We start from the raw sequence: 27,921 nt of genomic DNA, 5'->3' as shown, positions 1-27,921 counted from the left end.
CTGTTCCACTTCTGATCCAGCTCTCTGCTGTTGTCCTGGGAAAGCAGTGGAAGACGGCCCAGGTGCCTGGGCCCCTGCACCCATGTGGGAGACCTGGAATAAGCTCCTGGCTCCTGGCTTTAGCCTGGCCCAGTCTAGCCACTGCAGCCAGTTGGGGAGTCCTCTCTCTGTGTCTCTCCCTCTTTCTCCGTAACTCTTTAAAGGAAGAGAGAGAGACAGAGAGACAGAGAGAGAGAGAGAGGGGCACTTGTTTTCCAGAGAACTGCTGACCTAAGACACACGGCACTGAATTTCCAGGTCTTTCTGGGCTTGTGCTTGTAGCAGGCAACAAGGTCAGCCCACCAGAGTCTCCTCAGGAAAACGTTCGGGGAAGGGGCGAGGCGGATGGCTCTGAAGGGTCAGTGGACTCCTAAGCTCTGTGCACTGAAAGGATAACAAACAGACCAAGCTCTTTGAGAATCCCATCACAGCCGCCATAAAACCGGCCTCTGCCTTCTGTCCAAAAGGGCAGCTGTCTGCACAAAGCAGGTTCCAAGAGTAAAAAGCAGGCACTCAGAAGATGAGCTCAAGGACCAGTGCGATTCACGCCGTCTCACCAGGCAGTGCTCACTCAACTGTGCCAACAGCGGTGCTGTGAAATGAGCTCCAGTACCCACCTGCGATGGCGCCCGAGGTCAACGTGGCGATTATTGGTGTTTTGGTCCTATCGTTGACTTTGGCCAGAAATCTGAACAGCAGTCCATCTTCTGCCATGGCGTAGATAACACGGGGCATGGGGAACATGGAACCTAAAAGACTAAGAGAGGGGAAGGGGTAAAATGCGTGAGTGGGGGCTGCTGGTCAGGAGTTAAAGGCACCACCTAGGACATGGGGGGAGGCACCAGAATTCCTCAGCAGGCACTGCCATCCCTCCACGCTGCACGAGGAAGCCCACGGTCTGTGCTAGCATTTACTATATGAACTCCAGTGCAAGTACAGACCATACCTATAGGTTTAGGCAAAGAATGGGGACCATCTAACATGGACTAGCATGAGATCCAGCCAAAATCTGTACGCAGGAGCTGCCGTTGTGGTGCCGTAGGTTAAGCTGCCACTTGTAACTGTGGCATCCTATATTGGAGTGAGGGTTCGCGTCCTGGCTGCTCCACTTTGATCTAGCTCCTACTAATGCACCTGGGAAAGCAGTGCACGATGGATCAGGTGCTTGGGTCCCTGCCACCCTCATGGGAGACCCAGATGGAGTGCCAGGCTCCTGCAGCCACCTAGGGAATGAACCAGCAGATAGAAGACCTTTCTCTTCTCTGTCTCTCCCTCTCTGTCATGTCACTCTGACTTTCAAAAAAGTAAATCTTTTTTTTTTTTAAAGCTGTATGCAAGGGAAATTTTGCATGCACCCCTGTAACCACTGCTGGCTGAATCAGACAGAAGACAAATGCATTGCTGCCTTCACGAGGAAATTTTCCGTGCTGCATCAATTACTTAAAAACAGTTCCTGTTTACAGAGGTTAGTAGGAAACACCAGGGGCAAAATGTTTCTCATTAAAAGGCACTCATTCTCCTTTCCAAAGTAGCCCCTACTTTACAGCCAAACTAAAGAGCCAAACAATGGTGCTCAAAGAGGACTCTGGTCCAGTGATCAAAGGCTGGGCCAGTAAGCCCGTTCCTCACTAAGCAGAGCCTGGCGAACGTGGGCCTCAAGCTCTTCATGAATAGAAGTATGGTAGCCTCTTCTTAGCCAAGGTTTCACTTTCCAAGGCAGCTGCTACCAAGAGGCCAAAAATCAAAACACGGACAGTCCCAGAAGTAAACAATTCATGAGTTTTAAATACTTTTGATTATAGTATATTGTTCTAATTCTTCTACTTTCCTGTTAGCTAGTGTTGTTGCTCTCTTGCTGTGCCTGATTTAAGAGGTACACTTTGTCACAGATGATGATCAGGTAGGTACTCCTAGCATTCTGTGTGATCTGTAGTTTCAGGCCTCCATTGGGAGTCCTCAGAATGTGTCCCTCTATGGGGAGGTGTGACAGCTGTAATCAACCACACAGACGGTTCTGGGGATGAGCTACAGCAAAGAGAAGTGGGGAAACACACACTGCCTCACCCTTCCCAGAAGGAGCGGCGTGGAGGGCGTCTCTCACCTGGCGGACAGCGCACAGAGGGAGCCCACGGCCACTGCATACTTAGCGCCTTCCCAGCCCACGTGCTTGAAGGCGTCGGGCAGGGGGCTGTCCTTGTCCAGGCACATGTAAGGCATCATGAGCGTGAGGGCCGCAGACACCCCGAAGTAGGCAATGAAGCAAATCAGCAGCGACAAGACAATGCCCATGGGGATGGCCTTCTGGGGGTTCTTGACCTCTTCACCTAGAAGCAGCCAGGGTCAGCCTCAGGAGACACAGCCCACACCCACACAACCGCAGCACCCACGAGTGACTACCCCATAACACTTGGCCCTGCGGGAACCGGGGTCTTCCAGGCTTCCTCAGTGACACAGACCAGCTGGCCCGCAGTCCCGGGAGGACGCACTCCATCTCCTTGTCATGGTCAGCCAAGGAGGAGATCTGCCAGAGGGTACCCTGCCTAGTCCACAGGCCAGGATGACAACGTCTGTGGTGGCCTCATTGCTCCAGGTCGATGAGCAGATACAAAATCAGGCTGTCATGACCCCATTCTGACAGGAGAAAGGAACTGTCCTTAGGGTTCATGCAGGTGCTGCCACTCAGGGCAATGAGGAAGGTGGGGGTGGTGAGGGAGGCGGGGCGGGAAGCTACAGACGGCCATGCCCACGGGAAGGCAAACACTTGTGTGAGGAGCAGGAGGCGTACCTGTGGTGGCAATGCAGTCAAAGCCCACAAAGGCGTAGAAGCAGGTCGCCGCCCCCGATAGGACGCCAGAGAAGCCAAAAGGCATGAAGCCACCAACACCGGGCTTCCCTTCCTTCGTGTCACTAGGAAAAAGAGCCGGAGTCAAAGGTCACGACACCTGCTGTGTGGTCAGACAGAGAGCAGTGCTCACCCCACCATCACGTCCCTGCCAGGCCCAGGCTGCAGACCTCAGGCCACCATCCTGGGGCCATGGCACTCCCCCTCCTTGTTTGGTGTAGCCCAGAGTCCCAAGGGTCCCAAAGCCTCATCTCCATTAAGGGGCTCTGGGGGGAGAGGCAAGAACAATGAGGGAGGGAGGTTCAAGAGAAAATGGGTGAGAAAGTGACTGCTGCAGCTGGCCCCCGAGTGAGAACTCGTGCTTTGGGGACACGGAGCCACCTGCCAGGCTGCCCTGACCCAGGCCCCATATTCACCAGTACCCCAAGTCCCAATAAACCTTTCTGGAGATACTAGAGTTGATACAGAAAGAGTGAATTGTTTTAGTCACCAACAACCAGTGCTCCTCAGCACACATGGGGCACAGAGCCAGGGGTGCTGGGCAGTGCAGCTTCTGCTCACTGGGGAGCCATATGGGCGGGGCTTGGCACCTGGGTGCTGCAGTAATGGATGGGACGTAAACATGCACACCGCACAGAGCTCGGAAACATTCCAAGCCCCTGGTGCCTGCTCTAGGAGGCCCTGACTGTCTCTCCACATGCTCCATTTGTGGGGGTGCCCGGTGCAGTCAGTGTGGGTGGCTTCCTTGGCCTCTGCCACCTGTCACATGTGAGGCATGCTGCCTCCATCTGCCACAAGTCACCTGAGGCCTCTGCATCTTCCTTATTTTTCAGTTTGAGAGGTAGGGAGACAGAGAAAGCAAGAGACACAGATACAGAGAGTTCCCATCCACTGGTTCATTCCTCGAATAGCTACAATGGCTCTGGGTCCTAGGGCCAAAACCAGAAGCCAAGAAAACTCAATCAAAGCTTCCCACCAGAGAGGCAGGGGCCCAACTACTCAAGCCATGACTGCTGCCTCTTGAGATCAGCATTAGCAGGAAGCTGGAGTCAGGAGCTAGAGCTGGGTATCAAACCCAGGTACTCTGATGTGGGTTGCAGGCATCTTAATCAGCATCTTAACGGCCAGGCTCAAGGCTTCTAGCTGCGATGCACAGCCATTTGTCTACATTCTGTTAAGCAGACGGGAGCACACTTGGCATGGGCAGCTCTGCAGAAGTGTGTGGGGATGGAGGGGACGGGATGGTGCTCTTCTGCTTTCCCCCTTCCCATCCAGCTAGTTACAGTGGCCACTGTGGGTCCAGGGCTGGGCTGTGGGCAAAGCCACAAGATGCAAGGGCTGCACCCCCAGCCCAGAGAAGGGCTGTGCTCAACTGACCACGGCCAGATTGTTCACTGAAGAGAGCTGCACTTTGAACTTGCTGAAGCCAAAGCCGTTTTGGAGTTTCCTTCTTGGAACCCCAAACTCAAGACGTCATCCAACAGAATTTCCTCAGTGGGCCTGCACATGGCACCAACGCCTCACTCCTACACACCTGCTGCCTGTTTCCAACACACTGGGTGGGAAAAGCCGAAGGCAGCGCTAGCCAAGGGCAGCGGGCACAAGCTGGGCTGTGGGAGCCCATGCCTACCCCAGAGCTCCGCACTGACTTGCGGCTCAGGGGAGCCTTCTCAGGTGGCCACAGAGGGAAGAAGGCATCATAAAACCCAGTACAACGCCACCCTCACAGGCTGAGAGCCCTCTCTGGTACATGGCTTGGTCGGAAAATGCCCAGTTTCGGAGGGACACACAATTTCATACCAGACGATGTGGCCACTGTCAGGAACACAGAAATCTCCAGATGCGAAACCAAGAAGGAAGCTGAGCAAGCTGAATGAAACCAAAGAGCAAGGCGGCAGATCCCCTGCCAACCCCAACTGCCGCCCTCGCAGGTCTTCAGATGGAAGTGAAAAGGCCCCACCCGTGACCACCAGGCCAGGCCAGGCAATAGACACCACGTTGTGTGCAAAGCCGATTCATGGCCAGTTCACGGTCACCACGGCCTCCAGCGTGAGGACAGCTGACTAAAGCAAACACTGTCAGCTGGCACAAACAATCTTTTCACAAAAATAGTAAAATTAAGTCTCAGCTGGCAACCGAGAAACAGGAGGCGCCCTTAACTTCACTCCTGCCCTGTAAGAAGCAACTAGTAAAAGACGTCCAAGTTTGCAGAGTCTACTGCGGGACTTCAGTGCACATTCTGACCTGGATTTAGCTCCACCCCAAAATAATGGGCACTGACCACGTGGACATAAACAGAAAAACAAGATGGCAGACAGGTGGGCCCCTGAGAGGGCCAGAGAGTTGGGGCTGCTCATTTAGTGACTGAGACATCACCGCAGGGCCACGGCATCACAGGAGGGCCTCTCTGGCTTTGTTTCCTAGGAAACTGGAGCCAATGCATGGGGGTCCTGGGTTGGCCAGATGCTTGCCTCTGGCTCCAGCTGTCCTGCGTTGGGGAAGCCAGGGTGATGGGCCAGGTCGTTACTGTGACGACCCAATATTTTAATTCTAAAAAGTTTCGGTAATAGAGTCACACTTTTTTTCTCTCCTGATATCATTAAAAGGCTAGCTAGGCATTTAAAAATAAAGTGGGGCTGATGTGCACAGCAGGTTAAGTTGCTGTCTACAGCGCCAGCATCCTGTATAGGTGCCAATTCAAGTCTCAGTTGCTCCACTTCTGATCCAATTCCCGGCTAACGCACTAGGGAAACCACTGGAAGATGGCCCAAGCACCTGGGTCCCTGCACCCATGTGTGAAACCTGGATGAAGCTCCTGGCTCCTGGCTTCAGCCTGGCCCAGCCCTGGCTGTTGTGACCCTTTGGGAAGTAAACCAGAGAATGGAAGACCTCTCTCTCTGTCTCTGTCTCTACTTCTCTCTCTGTGCATGCCTCTCTTTACTCTGTAACTCTGCCTTTCAAGTAAATAAATAAATCTTTTAAAAAATAAAAATACAGCTTGGGACATGCTCACTCGGACTTAACCCTTAATGGTAGAGCTAGAAATGTGCCAGGGGATTCCAATACAATCCCATCAAGGTGGCATGTACCAATGCCATCTCACTAGTCAAAGTGATGAGTTTCAATTCATAATTGATCATAATGATAGGTCTGAGTCAAAGGGATCACATAAACAAGACTAGTGTCTGCTAATAACAACTGATAGAATTAAAAAGGAGAGAATGATCCAACATGGGAAGCGGGATGCACAGCAGACTCATAGAATGGCAGATGTCCTAAACAGCACTCTGGCCTCAGAATCAGCCCTTCAGGCATTTGGATCTGGCTAAAAAGCCCATGAGAGTATTTCAGGCGTGGAAAGCCAAGACACTCTGGCAAAAAAAAAAAAAAAAAAAAATGACCTAAATGAAAGATCTCTGTGAATGAGATCACAACGGAAAGAACAGGCCATCAAAGGAGGAGATAACTTTCTCTGAAGGGAGGAGAGAACTTCCACTTTGACTATGGCCTTGTCTAAATAAGATCGGAGTTGGCGAACTCAAGAGACTTCCATTGCCATGGCAGCTCATGACAAGAGCCTTGGGTGATTACTGACGTTATAAATAAGAGCGTTAATTGTTAAATCAATAATGGGAGTCACTGCACCTACTCCCCATGTAGGATCTCTATCTTTAATGTTTTGTACTATGAGAATTAATGGTAAAACTACTACTCAAACAGTACTTTATACTTTGTGTATCTGTGTGAGTGCAAACTGTTGAAATCTTTACTTAGTATATACTAAGCTGATCTTCTGTATATAAAGATAAAATTGAAAATGAAAAAATTAAAAATAAGCAATCTAAGCAAAAATTAAATAAATAAAAATAAAAATACACACAGTGGCATCACAATGGTACTGCAGAGAAAAACCTGAATACAGAATTCAGAGGTTATCATGAAGCAGAATATGAGGAAAGACAGATCACTTAAGAGATCCAACATGGACTCTCTAACTACACATAGTTTGGAATAAGAATGAAGATTTTCTTCTCCCTGAGTACCTTCCTTGCCATACAATGTTTCGTCCAGTTCCAAGGAAAAAAGTTTAACACAAACTCCAGACATATAAAACATTCTCAGCTACTTCACTGCAAATACACAAACAGAAACTTCAATTGAGATGATGTGTTTTTAAAAGGCACATATTGTTCTAGCCTCTTGGACCCCCCCAAGGCCATCTGGAACGTCGTGAGTGGCTGTGCGTGAAGGATGGCTGCTACCGAGAGCCAGCAGACATCACTCACTTGTTCAAGCAGTGGAAGTCGGGCGTGAGTTGCCACTTTTCGATGGATCCCTTCACAAACCCTGACACCATTATGAAGCCCAGGACTAGAACGTTGATGCAGGTGAATATCTTGTTGACCATGGCTGATTCCTTCACACCAAGGGTCAGGAGTCCTAAAAAACACACACAAAAGAGAAAACTCTGCGTGTCAACCACGCACCAAGTTAAGTCCTTCGTGGGCTGGGAACAGGGACAAGAAAGGGGCTGAGAAAGAATCCAAGTGGCACTGAACCTCCGGAGACCTCTGTGCGCCCAGGCGTGGGGAGAGGTTTCTGGCAAGTTATCAGAGCTGGCCTCTGGGAGGAAGGATGCCACTAAGGGGCACCCAAGGGCTGCGGAGATCTGGAGCGTGACAGTCAACCGTCCGCGGAGCACCGGCTCCGGGCAGAGGGTGGAGGGAGCCTCAACCACACACTGAGCTGCTCGCTCTCGGGAGAAGGGCACTGCTGGGCAATGACCTTCTGGAACAAATCCAAGAGGACACGCTCTGCTGGGTTTCTTGGTCGGGCGAACTGTTTTTCCCAGGAGGAAGTCATTCAGATCGACTTCGGGGGCTTAGCAGTAACAACGATCTGGGGTTTTGGGAACCACTGACCCGTACAGCTCCTTATGGGACTCAGTGCATAGAACATCTAAGCCAGACCAGCTCTAGCCTGCCAAGTTCACGCTGGGGAGAAACACACACACAGTCAAGTGACGAGAAGGCACACATGATAGCACCAGCTTTGAGGCTTAGGCCTCGGGGCCACCTTAGGATGGGCAACTCCACAGCTAAGTTGTGCTGGGCAAGACGGGAGACAAGGAAGGACCCAGGGGCAGCTTGACCAACTGTATCATTTGGGACGACGGCCCTACCATGGCTGCCTTTTAGACCTTTTGAGACTAAACCTGCTGTACACGTTAGATTGAATTCTGAAAAGCAGGTGTCAGAAGAGAATTGAGTAATTAATCACAGGGTGAACATCTCATTGCCTTCCAATGTATTTTTTTTCTTTAAGTGTCCTTCCCTCTCATGTTCATTAAAATGAAAACCTCACTGTGGCTGTGCAAATTTATTTTCTGATACATGTGTCTGCCAGCTGGACCAGAAATCCTGTTGAGGCCGGCTTGTGGGAAATTATTCCAATTACATGGGGTGTGAAAGAAGGCATGCTTTAGAAACTCATCTAAGATTTTCTGACCTCAGACAAGAATGTATCTACATTTCAGCTTCATGTTTACCCAGTCAGTGTACTGTGGAGCAAAACCCCCCATCCTAGTAGCCAAGACATGGACAAACATCGCCAATGAGAAGTTGCCAACCTCTGACTTCAAGTAGTACCTGGAACTTAAAAAGTTCTGTAACCACAAGCTGGAGGTGGAAACTATATATGGCAATGGTGTGTGAATGGTTAGTAGGTGCAAAGCACCCGAGATGCCTTGTAATGCCCAGGTACATATTAGAGGTTCAGTAGAAGCCATTCCTTCACATTTTCCTGGCAGGTGAATAACAACTTTCCTCTCCAAATGGTCAACTGTTGAGTCAAAAGTGTTGTTGTTGTTGTTGTTGTTGTTTAGTTTAAAAAAATGTGCTTGTTTATTTATTTGAGACACAGACAGAGAGAGAGAGAGATCTCCCATCGACTAGTTCACTCCCCAAATGCCTGCAACAGCCAGAACTGACTGGGCCAGGAGCTTCAGTTCAGGTCAAGTCTCCCATGTGGGTGGCAGGGACCCAAGTACTTGAGCCATCACTGCTGCCTTCTCCCAAGGTGTGCATTAGCAGGAAATTGGAATGGGGAGCAGAGCTGAGACTCAATCCAGGCACATCAATGTGGATGTCCCCAAGCACTGTCTTAACTGCTACATCAAACCCCTACCCTGTAAGGATTTTTTGGGTCAATGTTGTGAGACAGCAGGTTAAGCTGCTGCCTGCAGGCATATCATGTAAGATCATGGGTTCCAGTCCCAGCCACTCTGCTTCCAGCCCATCTCTGTTAATGAACCTGGGCAAGCAGAAAATGGCCCAAGTAGTTGGACCCTTGCTACCCACATGGGAGACCCAGATGGAACTCCTGGCTCCTGGCTCTGGCCTGGCCCAGCCACAGCCATTGAGGCCATTTGCAGAGTGAACCAATGGGTGAAAGATCTCTTTCTCTCTCTCTCTGCCACTGTGCCTTTCATATAAATAAAATAAGCCTTTCTTAAAAAAAAAAGCATTCCTGGATCACTTGTACAAAAAGCCTGTTGTATTAATAAAATCTCAGTTCACAAAAAGACTCAATGTCTACGATTCTCTTTTAATTAAATGGCACATGACTCAATAGGTATTAAACAGGCCAAACCTAGCTGAATCTATAAGAAACTCTTAAATAAAAAAATTTCTGCATGAAAAACCATAAAACAACAAAGAGATGGGGGAGGGATGAAGAGAAAACAAGCACATTTGAAAGGGGAGCCTGTCACACAAACTGTACCCATCGTTCAACCCGGTCTCCTTGTCGACATGTGGGCTTACCTGTTAAGATGAGAATTATGATCACAGCAAATATGTCAGGGTTTTCGGCCAGCACCCCAGGGGCATTCAGGGCCATGTGCGTCTTCGCAAACTCCCCAATGGGTTTGCCTATCAGCTCATCAAACGTTGCACTCCATGCCCTTGCTACACTTGAAGCACCTGCCATGAAATACACACGGGGAGGAAACCGGTCAACAGTGCGTTCGCTGTCATCACATGTGACAGGTAGAGCATCCATGCGGGGATCACAGGCAACACCTTGAAATCTGGCAGTGGTGTCCAGGATAGGGTAAACACTCAGTGGGAAGGGAAGGTCACCTCATGTGGGGAGCGAAGCAAGAAGCATGAGAAAGCTTCCGGGCCTGGGAAAGCAAGGCACCTTATATCATAAGCCCTACGTACTCGCATAATTGCGTGTTTACAAAAGGCTCGTGGAAAAGGGAATTAAAAGTTTATCTGGTACAAAAAAAAAAAAAACAACTTGAAATCCATGCAGTGTTTTCGTAATACACATTTTCCATGAACCTGCAGAAGATCCCTCAGATTTACCGGACTTAACGATATTCCACCTTGCAAGTTTCAGACATGGTTGTGGGAAAGCGATCCGCCTTCAATAGAAACTATATGTGGAAATTATGAATTTGGATCTTTCCTGGGCTAGTGCTGTGTTGGCCTGGTCCTCTCTCAGATTCTAGGCAGGAGGGACACAATAGCCACTCCACACAGTGCGTGTGGCTAAGCAGAGATGGGCGGCAGGTTGGATGGACCCCATGCACTTTCTGCTTCTGACACTCTGAGCTTACCATGGGCATACCTGGACACAGCCCCATCACAAGTTGAGGAGTATCTGCACACGTTTGCAGCACACAGCACACACAGTGCGAGTGAAGTAAACATTTTACCAAACAATAGTTACCCTTATCACTTGAGACTCAGTCTGATGGTACCCGACTTAATTCTATCCATTTCACTTTATTAATAAAAAAACCACAGGTGACCATTCATGAACGTGATTTCACAGTGTACTCCTGGGATGCAGTGGGAAGTCTGCAGAAACACTGTGTAGGAAGCCCTTCACCCAGCAGCGCTGGCAACAGGGTGCTCCCGGGAGGAACGCCACTCTCGTAGCAAGAAGAGGGGTCCAGGGAGATTGTGAAGGGGCAGACCTCCACCTCAGGGACAAGGCTACCCACTCACAGCAGAGAGGATAACTGGCCACCCTGCCACTCTGTGCCTGAACTGGTGCTTGTACCACCTGACTCAGTGGCCACGATGTCACCTCATGTCCCTCGTGCACAGGGTCAGAGCTTGACCCCTCATTCTCCTTGTGCTATAGCTGATTTCCATCTCTCTTGTCTAATTCTTTTTTTAATAAAAAAATTATTTATTTATTTGAAAGGCAGCAACAGAGAGAGAGAAGAGAAACAGAGAGGGAGAGATCTTCCACCTGCTGGCTCATTTTCCAGATGCCTGCAGGAGCCGAGGCTGGGCCAGGCTGAAGCCAGGAGCCCAGAACCCCATCCAGGTCTCCCACGTGGGTGCAGGGGCCTAAGCATTTGGGCCATGTTCGCTGCTTTCCCAGGCACATTATTAGGGAGCTGGATGGGAACTGGAGAAGCCAGGATTCAAATCAGCACTCCAATATGGATATGGGATTCTGGTGTCACAAGCAGCACAGTTCCTTCATTTAATTCTGAAAGGAGTCGCTGTTTTTCCAGTGTTGTTTCCCAGCAAATGTCCCTAAATCCTAATATGTACATTCGGCATCTTCCTTGATTTTCAAAGGGGTCTGAATGATCTGGGATTTTGCCAGAGGGATCTGCACACTACAGATTCAATTTTGTTAACGTGGTCTCATGCTAAGTGATTTTCCAACAATTTAAAAATTTAATTATATTTCTTTTTCCTGAGCAGCTCATCTATTATAAATTCTATCCATTGAGGGCCACAATACACTGGTCTTCCCACCAATCGCATTGGCGGCCGGCTCCCTGCAAACTGGGGTCTCAGACCTCCCTCTGATGGATGTGAGGGCTGCCTCAGTTTTTCCTCCCAGCCTACCCCCCTGCCCACTTCTGAATTATGGCTTTATTAAGAAATGTCCAATGGACAGACAGCTTTCCCCAGTAGCTGGGACTGAGAATACATTTTCCTAATACATGCACGAGTCTGAGTCAAACCAATAGCACTCTGGCAAAGAGTCTCACATGCCTTGGTCTAAAAGCAAGCACCTCTTGCTCAGTGTTTTGTCTTACACCCTGGTCAGTCCTTGAGAAGCACAACAGTTCATTCAAAGCAGCTTCAGCCTTAATGGGAGCCTTGAGTGTGGCAGCCATGTGGGTACAAGCTCTGATGTTATATTGAAAAAAATACTAGAAATTTTATTTTAGAACTTTGAAGCTATGCTGGCTCTCAGAAGATTACTGCAGAAGCTAAAAAGGAGAGGTGTCATTCAGACAGCCTGAGTGCTAGCCCTCTGCCAGCCAGCCTGGCACAGTAGCAGTAGCGTCCCCCAAGGAGAGAGGAGACCGTCAAGACCCCAGGAACATGAGAATCCCAGCAAGGAGCACAGAGTCACCTATGAGGTTCCCAGTGTGGGCAGACCAGGAAGTGAGTGGGCACTTGCTACAAAGTAAGATGAATGTTTAATGGTCATGTGGATTTCTGCTTTTGGGAGGTGGCCATTCATATCCTTTCTGTATTCTTCTATTTGGGTGTTTGTTTCTTCTAAGCTGATGTGCTCAACTTCAAGGTATAATCAAAACACAGACAGACGGAGAGGTGAAGCATATTCAACCACCACACTTCTGGTCCCTTTGCTCGTTGGGTGATTGTGTTTCGTGCCAATGACCAGTGCTATCACTGTGAGGAACGGAGCCCTGCAGCTTGGGAGGGGATCGCAGTCAACAAAGGCTTCAGAACCACAAGAGGACTTGGAAAATTTCATGGAAAGAAGGAATTAAAAGATAAGTTTACTTTAGTGCAAAATTTGGAAGCCCATGCCTAGTTTGTTCATAATACACATGTTCCGTGACCTTTTTAAAGATCTCTCATCTGCATGAATTTCAATTTTGGGGGCCATCAAAATAATCTTTTAATTTCCTCTTCCATGTGATTTTGAAGTACCCTGTATGCAGATGCACTAATCTAGACTTTCTCTTCTGAAGACAGTTTCAAGGGGAATCACAGACACACCCAGAGACGTAAAGTAATTCACTGTCTACAATGACAGCCTAACCGGAAACTATCTGAACACCTCACAAGAACATACAATACCTCACACTGTGTACCTACATGCACAGAGGCACGCCACCACTGGGGAGATGACTATGGCAGAACAGCTCACGATGACACGTCTACTACAAGGGCATAGCACAGCTGAATTCCGTGGAAACTGCGATGGCTTTTTCATAACATGCATTTTCATGAACTTTTTGAAGTACTCTCCTATATTGCTTTATAAACAGTCATATCGTACAAAAATATACATGTATATTCACAAAAGTATTAACAATGGTTATATCCCTAGACAATATACTCTTTATGAACAGAGACTGCCTTATTCTTCTATCGTGTCCCTAATACCCAGTAACATGCCAGAAACAGAATATATGCTCACATAAACTGCTGTGGCCACATGCAACACTGGCAACCCATAAAGGAGTGCCAATTTGAGTCCCAGCTACTCTGCTTCCACACCAGCTTTCTGTTGTTGCCTGGAAAGGCAGTGGATGATGGCCCACATGCTTGGGACCCTTCTACCAACATGGGAAACCTCAATGGAGTTCCTAATTCCAGGCTTTGGTATGGCCCGGCCCCAGCTATTAGGGCCATCTGGGGAGTAAATCAGCAGATGGAAGATATCTGTGTGTGTGTGTCACTTTGTGTGTGTGTGTCACTTTGCCTATAAATAAATAAATCTTTTAAAAAAATAAGTATTCAGAAGGGTAGAAAGAGACGGAGGGAGGGAGGGAAAGAAGTTGTTTCTCTATTAACTGATCAGAAAAATCCTGTGAGTTCTACATCTTCTATGCCATGTTAACAAGAACGGCTTCCTTGTGGCCTGGCTTGGCACTTGCACAAGGGCAGACAAAGAAGCCACAGGCTGCTTCCCCTTCCATAAAGTGACAAAGAGACATTTTCAGTGGTCAAGCCAGAAGGTAGCTCCTGGGGAGGAGGCAGCCCGTCTCCAGGGGGATCAAGGTGCCATGGTCCACCCTCCGGTGATGGCAGAAAACAGAAGGGGGTGGAGTGAGTGAGCTCCAGGCTGCTTGGACCTACCGATGATGTAGGAAAGGATCAAGTTCCAGCCGGTGATGAAGGCCCACAGCTCTCCGACGGTGACGTAGCTGTAGAGGTAGGCTGAGCCCGTCTTGGGGACCCGGGCACCGAACTCGCCATAACACAGGCCAGCCAGCACCGAGGCCAGCGCAGCGATCAGGAAGGAGATGACGATGGCGGGGCCAGCATCCTCGCGGGCCACAGCTCCAGCCAGGACGTAGACGCCCGCACCCAGCGTGCTGCCCACCCCGAGGGCCACCAGGTCAAACGTGTTCAGGCAGCGGGACAGACGGCTCTCTTCCCGGCTGCAGTCCACCACCTTCCGCCGCAGCATCCGCTGGCCAAAGTTGAGAAGGACCTTGCAGCCCATGGCCCCGCTCAGCTCAGACCTGTCACAAAGAAGGAATAGAGACGTTTCAGCACTGCCACATGCTTCGTCCATGAACCTCAGCTTCAGGCAGAATTAAGTACAGCCGGGTGGGAGGCTCCTTCACCGTCACTTCCTGTTGAGCTGCTTTAATTCTGAGAATCCCAACATCTTTGTCACAACACACGACTTCTCCAGTCGTGTTGTCTTGCCCTCATTTGCAGAAATAACATCGCAGCAGCCTATTTGCCAAGCTGACATCACTGCCAGGCCTCTGGGTGCCCACGTCCCAGTCTTAACTGAGAACCTTCCATGGGCAGAAATCATGTAGTACAGGAAGCTCTAAGGAATGGTTGGTCTCCTTAGCAATCACACCACAGTGCTTCAAGAAGTTCACGGAAAATGGAAGTGAAAGATAAGCTTAGTTTGGTAGAAACAATTTTGAAATCGATGTACATTTTTTTCATAATATGCATTTTTGTGTTTGAAAGCTCCTTGTATATATGGAGGTCTTCAAAAAATAAAAAGTGTATCATGAAAAAAATCTATGCATGGATTATAATTTTTTTAAAGATTTAGTTACTGGGATCAGCACTGTGGCACAGCATGTAAAACCACCACCTGGAGTGCCAGTAGCCCTTATGGGCACAGGTTTGAGTCCCAGCTGCTCCACTTCCAATCTGGCTCTTTGCTATGGCCTGGGAAAGCAGAAGATGGCCCAAGTCCTTGGGTCCCTGCATCCGTGTGGGAGACCTGGAAGCTCCTGGCTCCTGGCCTTGTATTGACCCAGCTCTGGCTATTATGGCCATTTGGGGCATGAACCAAAGGATGGAAGACCTTTCTCTCACTCTCTCTCGCTCTCGTTCCTTTTGCCTCTGCCTTTCAAATAAATAAATCTTTTAAAAATAAGATTTAGTCACTTATTTAAAAGAGTTAAAGAAAAAGAGGGAGAAAGAAAGACAGGGACAGAGGGATTTTTAAGAGACAGATCTTTCATCTACTGGTTCACTCCCCAGATGGCTGCAATGACCAGGGCTGGGCCAGGCTGAAGCCAGCAGCTTCTTCCAGGTCTCCTGCTTGAATAGCAGGTGCCCAAGCACTTGAGGCATCTTCCACTGCTTTTCCCAGGCCACAAGCAGGAAGCTGGATTGCAAGAGGAGCAGTCAGGACACAAACTGGTATCCATAAGGGATGCCAGCCTCGCAGGTAATGGCTTTTATCCACTGCGTCACAATGCTGGTCCCTGACTTACAATTTTTTACAACAAAATTAACTTAACAGCACATTTCCCATAAACTTCCTGAAGTACTTTTGTACAATTTACCAGGAAAAAAATGATATTATTTCAAGTATACTCTAACGGAAGACAAACCAAACCATATCTCAATTTAATTATTAAATCTCCAAGGGCTTTAATGACAGTGACAATGCTTTTCAGATTTTTCTCGGATCCTCTGAAGACACGGATCAAGCTATTTCCACTTCTACATCAACACAGCTAGGTCTAGAGCAGAAAACTGCTAAATTATTGTTAAGCCAGGGCTTTTGTAACCAGCACTATTCCAGGAGATGCTTTTTGCTGAATCGAAATGTCAGCTGTAGGATACTGGGCTGTTTGACTGCAGATGTTAAGTTGATTGTGTGAAGGGGTACTCAGACAGCTTTTAAGCATTCTGTTCCCAGAAGAGACTGACATTTGAACCAGTGGACGGAGTGAGGAAGAGCCACCCTCCCCCACCACGGGTGGGCACCAGCCAGTCGGCCACGGGCCGAGACAGAACACGAAGGAGTAGAACCACACGTTTATTGCTCTCCAGCCCGTGTGCCAGCCTCCCTGGCTCTGAGACCTCTGGACTTGGTATGAGCCACACGACTGGCTTCCCCGCATCAGCCTCCATCATCATGCAAGCCACTTCCCTGTTAATTATCTGCACACAGGTCAAACATTCCTAACCCGAAAATCTGAGATGTTCCAAAATGCTGAACCATTTTCAGCATTGCATCAGTGTTGTCCTGAGTGTCATGTTGATAGTGTTGATGCAGACATTTCACAATGGGAAAAATTCTGAAATCTGAAATATTTCTGGCCCCAAGGGTTTCGGATAAGAGATGTTCAACCTGCCTGTGTGTGCACGTCTGTGTGCATATCTGCTTTTCAAGTAGATAAAATAAACTTTTTTTTAACTAACAAGAGAAACCGGGTATGAGACATATGGGTGTGAGGTAACTAGCTTCATCATTTGTCTGTAAGTCTAGAACTATCCTTGAATAGTTTACTTTCTTAAAAAACTGCCAACCTAACAAGCACTTTTGGTTACTGAGGCCACCCCCCCATCATCAATTTTCTCTTTGTCATCAACTGATACTCCATTGAACTTACTTAGCTATAGTTAAGCCATAGGAAATCAAAAACATTCTCAATGGACACCACAGGTCTAGAAAAATCCATACGTCACCATCTGACTGCTCCTCCGCCTGCCCACCCCTCCACACAGACCCGGGCCTCAGGGGCTCAGGCCCTCTCTGTGCAGGACATGCAGGCGCAGTGGGTGGTCCTTTCTGTATGCTATCTGACAAGATCGAGAGAAGAGTGGTCTTGAGACAAGATGGGGAATCCCTCGTTGTGCACCTGAGGAAGAGGGCTCAGAGAGCTGCGCAAGTGCAGGTGGCAGGCTCTAGGAAGGAAACGTTCTCCTGGACAGCAGATGGGGCAAGGAGCAGAGGGAACCAGAGGAAATGAGGGAGACAGTGCTGTTTGTGGGACAGCAGTGCAGTGACAAAATCGCAGGCAGCAGACTTGGCTGAGATGCGGCGAAGAGCTGCAGGGGAGGTCAGTGGCTTCGCGGGGTGTTTCCTGTGACACCCAGGGCTGTTGCTCAAAGGGCCGGGGCCAGGAGCGGGCTGAACTTTGCCCACATTATTGCATCACTCACCTTTGCCCACGTTATGGCATCACTCACCTTCATCCAGGACTCCAAGTCGATAGCAAGACGAGACGAAGCTTCTCTACACAAAACTAATCTAATCTTTCCAGTCCCAGCAGTGTCAGGTTGACACAGACTTCCTGCTGTTGGGGTCTACACAGAAAGCTGCCAGAATACTTTAATAATATCATCTGAGGCCCAGCATTAGGGACAGTAGGTTAAGCCATGGTTTTTGGTGCCGGCCTCCCGTATGGGTGCCGGTTCAAGTCCTGGCTGCTCCACTTTCGATCCAGCTCCCTACTAATGTGCCTGGGAAAGCAGCGGAGGATAGCTCAAGTACTTGGGCCCCTGCCACCCATGTGTGAGACCCAGATGGACCTCCTGGCTCCTGGCTTTGGCCTGGCTGTTGTGGCCATTTGGGGAGCGAACCAGCAGATCGAAAATATAGCTTTCTCTCTGTCTCTCCCTCTTCTTCTCTGTAACTCTGCCTTTCAAATAAACAAGATAAATCTTTTTTTTTTTTTTTAACAGGCAGAGTTACACAGTGAGAGGGAGAGACAGAGAGAAAGGTCTTCCTTTTTCCGTTGGTTCACCCCCCAAGTAGCCACTACGGCCAACACGTTGCAGCCGGCGCACTGCACCGATCCGAAGCCAGGAGCCAGATGCTTCCTCCTGGTCTCCCATGCAGGTGCAGGGCCCAAGCACTTGGGCCATTCTCCACTGCACTCTCGGGCCACAGCAGAGAGCTGGACTGGAAGAGGAGCAACTGGGACAGAATCCGGCGCCCCGACTGGGATTAGAACCTGGGGTGCCAGCGCCACAGGCAGAGGATTAGCCTAGTGAGCCGCTGCGCTGGCCCAAGATAAATCTTTAAAAAAATAAATCACCTGGGGCCAGCGCCGTGGCTCACTAGGCTAATCCTATGCCTTGCGGCACCAGCACACCAGGTTCTAGTCCCGGTTGGGGCGCCAGATTCTGTCCCAGTTGCCACTCTTCCAGGCCAGCTCTCTGCTGTGGCCAGGGAGTGCAGTGGAGGATGGCCCAAGTGCTTGGGCCCTGCATCGGCTTGGGAGACCAGGAGAAGCACCTGGCTCCTGCCATCAGATCAACGCAGTGCGCCGGCCGCAGCGCGCCAGCCGCGGTGGCCATTGGAGGGTGAACCAACGGCAAAGGAAGACCTTTCTCTCTGTCTCTCTCTCTCACTGTCCACTCTGCCTGTCAAAAAAATAAAATAAATCACCTGGAAATTAGGTTACCCTTTCTTTTTGGGAAGAATCTGTACAGCTGTTGACACCAACTTTCATCCTTGCAATACTAAGAATCTCAGACCTGCCTTACTCCCTAGCCACTCATTATCACAGCACACTTACCTTAGGCGGCAGCACCCTCTTAGAAAGGCAAAGGAAATCTGTCCCCTTCGCACTGAAATTCTAACTCCAAATTCTATTCTAATAATCACTGCCTGAGAAGAGGAGGAAAAAGGTTCACGGGGCCAGGGCTTCACAAATACAGACTTTCTCATGCTCTGTTTTGAAGATTTCTGATAAAGTGGGCGAGAGTGAACAGCGTGACTTTTTCAGTCTCAGATTTAACACACAATTCCATCACTGGAAAAGCCCAGTTGAATGGCCTGCGGACAGAAAGGAATGGGGCTAAAACAGGCTGCTTATACTCTATTTATCAATACCAGGCTTTGCAGAAAATCTTCACTGAGTCATGATTTTAGCTTTTCCTTTCAGTGGTATTCAGAATGGTCCAGGTTCCAAATAACTGCCTCCTAGCGGGTTGCAATCTCGTGGAATGAAAGCTCTCGCCTGCATCCCAAATGAGCGCCAGTTTGAGTCCAGGCTTGCTCCACTTCTGATCCAGTTCCCTGTGCCTGGGAAAGCAGAGGGAGATGGCCCCAGTGCTTGGGTCCCTGCCATCTACATGGGAGACCAGGACAGAGTTTCAGGCTCCTGGCTTTGGCCTGGCCAGCTCCAGCCATTTTGGCCATTTGGGGGTGAACCAGTGGATGGCAGATTCATTCTCTCTCTCTCTCTCTCTCTCTCTCTCTCTCTCTCTGTCTCCCCCTTCCTTCCTCCCTCCCTCCCTCCCTCCCTTCCCCTCCTTCTCTCTCTGTAACTCTATTTTTCAAATTAATAATTTATTTATTTTTTTAAAATACCACTCATTCTAGTAGATGACTGTGCTGTCCATCACAGTCAGGTTACAGAAACTAGGTCTTTGCTGGTGTGGTAGCACTTGGGAGACCATGAAAGGGTGGCTACAGTCAATTGCGTCATTTCAGTTTCCCTTAAGCAGAAACAGCTGGCTGACCATGGCTGGCATGTGGGAGGTCGCCCTGGGGCATGACCTGTAACAGGGAGCAGAATGCTTATGACTGAGAGATCTGCCACCACAGGCACCCATCCTCCCATCCTGGGAGGAAACATGGGTTCTAAAAAAGTGCATTCTAGAATATTGGCCATTGTAGGAAAGCAGAAGTAGACTCAATGACAAGCGGGGGAAACCTGTGTTGAAGGAAGTGATGTCAAAACAGGATTCACTTCCCCCAGATGTTAGCAGGCGCAGGTGCAAGAAATTAAATTAAAAAACAGAAAACAAAACAAAACCAAAAATCAGGGTGCAGATGGGACTGGTAGACACTAAGGATAGCAACCTCGGCAGGATTTTTGTGAATGGAAGACAATGACACAGCTGGACTGGACCTCAGGAAGGGGCAATGGATGTCACTGGGGAAGCCAGACCAAGGACAGAAAAGGGAAATAGCATGGCCAGAGTCAGAGACTGAGAAAGGACAGGTAAGGACTGATTGAACAGGGCTTCACTCCCACTCACAGGCCTGCTGACAGGCCTGTAGATGCCCGACAAGGAAGTGACTGAGGGGGTAAAACAAAGCACAAATATTGGAACTGCTGCCAATTGGGGGCACTGGGTGACATTCAAATAGGAGAAAAAAAATCTCAACAAATTCACTGTGCGTCAAAGTGAAAGACTGTATCCACAAAAATTCAACTCACACACAAAGTATATAAGGATATAATTGATAAAGAACAGCATAACTGTGAAAGTCATGAGGAACAGGCTCTGAGATGCGGAATACACTTTGATTTCAAATCATTCAGGATGTTAACAGGATGCCACTATGAGAAGTAGAAAAAGGGAGGAAGACCCCTTCCTTGTTCACTTGTAGGAAAGGTTAGCAAAATATGGCAAAATTATGTGATCATTAAAAATGATGTTTTTCTGGGCTAATTGTAGATAATGAAGAAGAGTTCTGGGGCGGGCATTGGGTGCAGCAGTTATGACGCTGCTTGGGACACCAGCATCCCATTTCAGAGCGCCTGGGTTGCTCTGCTTCTGGGTCCAGTTTCCTGCTCATGCACATCCTGGGGGTCAGCAGGTACTGGCTCAGGTTCCTGGTCCCTGCCACACACCTGAGAGACTTAGCTTGAGTTCTGGGCTCCTGGCTTCAGCCTGAGTCAGTTCTGGCGTGCTGTGAGCATTTGGGGAACGAACCAGGGGATGGGAGCTCCCTCCCTTTCTTTGCCTTTCAAATAAATTTTAAAAAAATGTAAATGCCACTACTTTCAAGGGAGGAGGGGGGAAGGTGGCATTTCATCATAAAGAATAGAGTCAGTCCCTCCGGGCAAGTCTTTACATCCCATTGGAAGCCTCATTCGGAAGACACCTTATCTATACTATTTTTACAGTATTGCAATAAGGTATTTTGCAAATTATTTATAAGTTTTGCAGATTATGACATATTGATATACAGAATCATATTCTATATAATGATTTGTAAATTATTCATAATTTTTCCTACTATTGAACAAGGAAGGGTTTTTCTCCGTATCTTTTTCCACTTTTCATACTGACATCCAGAATGATATGAAATTCAATTTTATTCTGCATCCATGAGCAGATTTTCCCAGTCCACAAGCCACAAGTAATGTTGCTTCACAAGCCCGGCACAGGCAGGTACAAGGGCCTGTGAGACAGCTGAACAGCAACCTGCCCTGGTCTCAGCTATAATCTCCCAGTCCCAGAGCCTCCTCTCCCAGACACCCAGTTCTTCCTCCTGACTCCATAGGGACTGACTGTGGGAAGTTCCCAGAGACCTGCAGGGAATCCCACACACAACTGCGCTTATGGCAAAACCAAAATCACACAGAGGGTGGCAAGAGTACCTGGTGCAGGTGCTTGCTGTCTGCACAGGGCAGCCCCCAGCTGCAGACCGGAAGAGCAGTTTCCAGGGACAGTGGGGCATCAATTAACCGAGACAGAGCTACTCAGGGAGGTTCCAACACAGAGGCTGATGTCAACCTCTCCAGAGAAGGAGCAGCTAGGGAGCTGGAACCCTGTGGGGCTCCAAGATGACTGAAACTGGTCCAGATCTCGCCCGAGCAGATAACCCACAGGGCCGACAGCTGCCATGCTGTACCAAGGGCAGACCCGAGCAAGAACTTTCACATGCGAATCTGCTGCTGAAACAGCACAGGGTCGGCATTTCCAGCAGTTTTAACACGAGGAAGCACGGCGTCAGCACGTTCAGAACATCATCTCGGTGAGTAGGTGTGTGGGGGTGTAGCTGGGTATAAGGTGCCCCAGTGCTAACTGACTGAGGGTATTCTGCAGTTACAGGTGCTTTCCTTTCTGTATTTGCCATCTCATCCACAGTGAGACATGTTACTGTTCCAATCAGAAGGCAAGATAATAACTAGTAACAGCCAACATCCTGGAACGCCAGTCAATGAATGGGTCTGCATCTAATTTATCTTTATTTTCAGACCACCTTAACAAGCAGGTGTAGCCACTGACTCCTAGTAATCATTTTTGCTCTCTGAAATCTCAATTACAATTTGTCCATTGACTCTCCCGCAAAGAAACACAGGTCAGCTCTGCCACAGACACTGCCTACACCACCTGCTTGACTATGCTCAAGTCCCTTCCACGCTGTTTACACACGTCCAAGAATGATGGAAGAGCCGAGCAGATGGGCCAGCCTTGTGGTGCAGGATGTTAAACTTAAGCCTGTGCTTGGGAAGCCGGCATCCCATAAGGGAGGGCCTGCTGCTCCACTTCTGATCCAGCTCCCTGCTAATGTACCTGGGAAAGCAACAGAAGATGGTTCAAGTGCTTGGGCCCCTGACACCTACATGGGAGACCTGGATGGAGCTGCTGGCTCCTGGCTTCGGCCTGGTTCAGCTGCGGCAGTGGTAACCATCTGGGGAGTGAACCACTGGATGGAAGAACAAACTCTCTCCCCCTCTCTCTCTCTGCCTTTCAAATAAATAAAATGTCTTTAAAAAAAGAAAATTAAAACCTGAGAACTTCAAAGTGATCTTCACAAACACGAAATAAAACCTGAGAGATGCTTTTCCCCTTAAGCCAGCAGGGTGTGGCCACTGCTGGTGGAGTGAGCTGTTGCCACTTCAGGAGAGATGATCAAGGCCTGTGTGAAGAATTGCATCGACAAAAACATACTTATTCTACCTGCAGCTTGGAGCTTACTATCAGACTCATATTGGTAACACGCAGAGAAAACATTTATGTGCAAACCTCACAGGCAGATCCAGGGAGACCCATCCACCCACACACTCTGCCTCCAGCTACACTGTCAATTAACCAGCACTAAGCAGGGGCCTGGTCCTAAGGATTGGGAGCTTCCATAGAATACAACTTGGTATCAACTGTGAGCATTTACTTCACTGGGGCCTTGAGAACAGGGAGCTGGCTCTCATAGGTAAAGAAAATGTTTTAAATGAAGTTTCCCTAAGACGAGGACATGAGTGCTTGAATTCATTGGGCCTCTAAGCTAGCCTGAAAGGTAAATGAGAGTTTCTTTGGATCCTTCTAGAAATGCCCCCTTTCTAAAGCACATGGAGAGTGAGACAGAGGATCTCGCGCAAAGCTAATTTAATTCTGACTCGACATTCACAGACTCATATTTTCCACTCCACTCATTTACTCGCTCGACAAACCTTAACAAACCAAACAGTTCATCAGTGTACACACCAGCCTGAGACCACCTGAGTCACCCAAGCCCTGGAAATCGTCACTCCTTAAGTCTTCCCACCATCACAAGCAACTGTGTGAAGAAAATTGGAATTCCCACAAAATTCACCATTCTCAAAGTAGACAAAGAAAAGAAGCTATGAAAAACTAGGAACTGACCCCAAGCAAACTTGTTGGTAAGCTGGGGCCTGCTGGAAGCAAGCAGCCTCTGGGAACACGCCAGATCTACACACTATGCATGTCCTTTAACCCTCAGGAGAAATCAGGAAGGCACCAGGTCGGCCCTTCTGCAGGAGTAAGAGCGTGGTGCTCTGGGAGTACAGCACGCCGCCCTCAGTCACAGAATTCACAAGTAGTGGAGCCAGGATTTCAACCGAGGTCACCGAATCCCAGAAGCTTTAACCTATGCTAGGTGCCGACCTGACTCTACTTTGACCAAGCTCATACTCCCTGCTGCCTGGCAGTCCTTACTGCATTTCTCACCAGCAACCGCTGCTTCTCAGAGGCACATACCCCAGCAGAAATGAAGTCAATTGTGCTGACTTCCCCTGTTGGTCAAGAGCTGCTGACTGAAACAGTAGGGGGACTGCAGGTACAGGACCCAACTGGAGCTCTGATGGCAAACTCTACAGAAAGTTCTAGAAAGCATGACAATAGCGGTGTCCCTAATCAAAATGGGTGGAAGGTGCCAAAACACCAAGTATACATTCTCCTCCAACCGCCAAGATGCTGGAAGGAAAAAGGCCAAAGGGGAGAGAAGGGGGCCCGTGCTCCCACTGTCGTCAGGAAGCTGGATACCAAGAAGGCAGTAAATCCTCAGGAATTCTGGCATTGGCCAGGACCAAAGGTTCTCATCGTTTTTGTTACACGGCCCCGCTGATGTGGCTGCAGCAGCCAAGGGCGCCCTCCACAAGAGGCTGCCAGAGCCCCTGCTGTGACCCAGGCCCGCCAGGCCCCACACAGCCAAACAGCTGCTGGGCTACTGAAGTGGCCCCAGTGTGCAGAGCAGAGGCAAAGCGAGAGAAGAAGCCAGACTGGTGGCCTGCACCGGCAATGGGCATGTCCCTACCAAGAGACCGCCTGTCCCCTGATCAGGGCTCAGCACGGGTGCCACCTCGCTGGACGGCAAGGAGGCTCAGCTAGGGACAGTGCATGCGACATGGATCCCACTGTGCCGCGGTGAGACTGGGGCTCCCTCCTGCCTCACCAAGGGCAAGGCCAGGCTGGGATGCGGGGTCCCACAGGGAGGACCGTACCACCGACACCTTCATGCCAGTGAACTTGGAAGAACTGGAGGAAGCCATCAGGACTGAGGGCAGTGACAGACGTGAGATCTGCCATCCCTGGGGGTAACGTCCTGGGTCTTGATTGCCTGGCCAAGCTGGGAAAGGCCAAGGCCACAGAACTTGACACGAAACTGGGATAAATGTGCACTGCTGGGCTTTCTGTACTAAAAGCAAATAAAATTTCTTCTCCACACATACACAATACATACATACATACATACATACACACACACACACACATACAGGATGCATGGCATCTTTTAAAAAAATAACAACAAATATAAGTTTGTATAAAAGAAGGGTCTGGTGGGAATCAAAACATTTTTGTTGTTTTTTCTTCGTTCATTTGACAAGCACAGATAGATGGAGATTGAGAGAGAAAGGCAGAGAACTCCTACCTGCTGGTTTATTATCCAACTGCTAAGAACTGGTCTGGGGCTGAAGCTGCAGGCTAGATAATGGTCCAAGTCTCCTACTTGGGTAGCAGGAATCCATCTACTTGAGCTATCACTGCTGCCTCCTAGGGCCTGCATTGGCAGGAAGCTGGAATCAGGTGCCAGGGCAGGGACTTGAACCCACATAGTCCAATATGGCATGCAGGCATCTTAACCAGGGTCTTAACCACTAAGCCAAGCATCCACTATTTTGGGCACTTTTTTACCTTCTGCATTTTGACAATGTGTTTCCATGGTAAGTATGTACTGTTTCTGAATTAAGCGGAAGGAAATCTCTTAATGAAATCAACAAACAAGGGGAACACTGGAAGGATGAGAGCCCAAAGACAACTCAAGCCCATCTCAAATCCATCAAGATGCTGAGAAGTACATACAGTGAGTTTCATTGTGCTTTTCTTTCTACACTTATGGATGTCCAGAAATTGACAAAAATGAGTAAAAACAGAATTTACCTGAAGTGACACTATGAAATCCTTTCTACTACCTGTAGCAAGCACCCCACCTCTGCCTCCAGTGCCAGGACAGCCTTGAAGTGTTAAAAGCTATTGCCACATATTAATGAGTTCATTTATAATTTTAATATAGAGGCCAGTATTGTGGCATAACAGGTAAAGTCAGTGCCTGAGACAACGGCATCACATATAGGCACCAGTTCAAACCCTGGCTGCTCCATTTCCAATGTAGCTCCCTACTAATGGCCTGGGAAAAGCGGAGGAAGATGGTCCAAGTCCTTGGGCCACTGCCGCCCATGGGGAGACCCAGATGAAGCTCCTGATCCTGGCTCTGGCCTGGCCCAGCCCTGAAACATTGCAGCCATCCAGGGAGTGAACTAGCAGATGGAAGATCTCTCTCTCTCCCCGTTTGTCCTCTCTCAGGAACTCTTTCAAATAAATCTTTAAAAAATAATAATAATCTTACATAGGAGTAAGTTGAATCACAGGAAAGGATCAATACTCAACAATCTTTTGTTTGACCTAGAGAAATAGCCAGGAGTTAGAGATGTGTAATGGGCAGACCTGGCCGTGTGTCTCCCCAGCTGTGTCCTCAGGCATCTCCTGAGCCTCAGTCTGCTGACCATCGCCCACTCTCTGGCATCCCATCCTGCAGCAATGTGAGTTCCAAAGAGCAGGCGTAAGACAGAAGGAGCAGTTCTCGAGAATCTCAGAAGCACATAGCTGCTGGGGGTGGAGGGAACACTGTCCAACACAAATGCGGGGCATACAGATCAATTTCTCAGCTCACCCCTTACCCGGGCAGGTTACAACCCCCTGGGGACGCCCAGCTTGCAGTGGCTGAGATGCAGGCAGCACATCAGACAGCCCCGTCGGGGGCGTGGTCGATGGCGACCTGAGGGACTCGCACCTTTGAGGCAGAGGCAGGGCACCAACAGCGCAGTATCCGCAGAAGACCGGTCTGGTCTTGTGCAAGACACGGGCACAAGGACTCGCACTTGCTCGAGGCTCAGCCTTTTCCTGCTCGGTGCCTTTGTTTTCATCCAGCTACTAAAGCACTTAGCACAGCAAATGCCATAACCTTTCCTATCTCGCTGCCATTTGTTGCCCTATTCCCATCTGGTTTTTTTTTTTTCCTCAAACAGCCCTGAGGTAGGTATGACACACACATACACACACACCCTTGGTTACTATGGGAATTATCTGCACAGTGTATGTCACGCACAAATAACCCCTCAGCAGGAAATGCCACATTTTTTGATAGGTCTTCCTGGCCCATTCACAGCCGTACTTCTCCGGTGACTCAAATTTCAGCTGCTCACTGCTGAAGGAAAGCATTAATGATTGGAAAGAAATGTCACAGTTCATCACCTTACCTATCTTCAGTCCTCAACCCCACCCCGCCTCTTTCCAACCATGAGGTTTTCTCCTGATGCAATCTCTTCGGGCAGATGGCCCTGGAGGCGCTAACTGACCAGTCTCAACTGGAGAGGAGAATGTGACTTGATTTTCCTGCAATTCCTTTGTGGCATTTAGAAGCAAATGGCCAGTGACTAGGACGCTTGACAGAACCAACCATCAGAGGCCAGGAGAGGGCGACACCAGAGGGCCTCAGGGGAGCAAGCAAAGATGGACACAGCAGCCCAGAATGCTGGGTAAATGCAGTGACTTCCCACCACCCAAGAGAGAGCAGGACGGTGCCGAGTGTGATGCAGCTCTTTCAGCGTGTCACCTGGACCATATTCGAGCCTATGTCACACAGTGCCACCTGCTTTGCTGTGACAGAAGGTTCTGGTGTAATGCCATAAGCGCAGATGTCACTCCAGACCCAAGCCTCTCAAGAGGCCAACATCCAACCCAAAGTACCAGACCGTGAATAATCGAGGTCCTCCCAGCCATGGTTACAGCTCTGTGACAATCTGACTCCCCGCCATCACAGAATGGAGGAGAGCACAGATCATTTCTACTGTTTCTGAATGAACCCTTAAGGGTTAAAAATATGAATTTCAACTTACACCTCAAACACTAGCCTCTCCAGTAGCCACCGCCACAGAAAATGTACTGTGAGGAGGTTTTTGCTGCACAAGCCGGCCATGGGACACTCCGAATCACATTTCCTTAGACAGGCAATGTGCTTCACGCAATTTACTCAGCAAGTCCCTCAAGGAAGAATGAGCACCCAGAGCCATCCGCCAGCCAGCAGGTCAGTGGTGGCTGGCGACATCCTTGTGCCTGGAGGATAAATGGACCCTGAAGAGCTGTGACCCTTTCACCAGCTTAGAATCGGGATCATTGCAGGAAAAAAAAAAAAAGGTGCAAAAATAATCACAAAAATTGTTCCTCTCAAGGAGCCAGAACAGGTGATCTGTGCTGGGCAGCCCTAAGGTGGTACCAGCGCCCCCCACCCCCACCCCATCCTGTGTTTGTAAT

At 49.1% G+C, this 27,921-nt stretch overlaps 1 protein-coding gene across 4 annotated transcripts in view; it reads right to left on the bottom strand.

Moving 5' to 3' along the window:
- Positions 1 to 27,921, bottom strand: part of SLC7A1 (solute carrier family 7 member 1) — an 87,921-nt gene that overhangs the window by 10,103 nt on the left and 49,897 nt on the right. For all 4 annotated transcript variants that reach the window (XM_062194419.1, XM_062194422.1, XM_062194418.1 and 1 more), the window contains 6 exons: positions 13,987 to 14,375; positions 9,706 to 9,864; positions 7,168 to 7,321; positions 2,825 to 2,946; positions 2,141 to 2,363; positions 657 to 796 (listed from right to left, as the gene is read on the bottom strand). In XM_062194419.1, the coding sequence (XP_062050403.1) occupies positions 657 to 796; positions 2,141 to 2,363; positions 2,825 to 2,946; positions 7,168 to 7,321; positions 9,706 to 9,864; positions 13,987 to 14,356 (1,168 nt within the window). In that variant the 5' untranslated portion in view covers positions 14,357 to 14,375. The remainder of the gene's footprint in view (positions 1 to 656; positions 797 to 2,140; positions 2,364 to 2,824; positions 2,947 to 7,167; positions 7,322 to 9,705; positions 9,865 to 13,986; positions 14,376 to 27,921) is intronic.

This window comes from Lepus europaeus, chromosome 6 (assembly GCF_033115175.1).
Source record: "Lepus europaeus isolate LE1 chromosome 6, mLepTim1.pri, whole genome shotgun sequence".
NCBI lineage: Eukaryota > Metazoa > Chordata > Mammalia > Lagomorpha > Leporidae > Lepus > Lepus europaeus.
The sequence above is the reverse complement of the archived record's forward strand: the minus strand, read 5'-3'. Positions and strand labels throughout refer to the sequence as shown.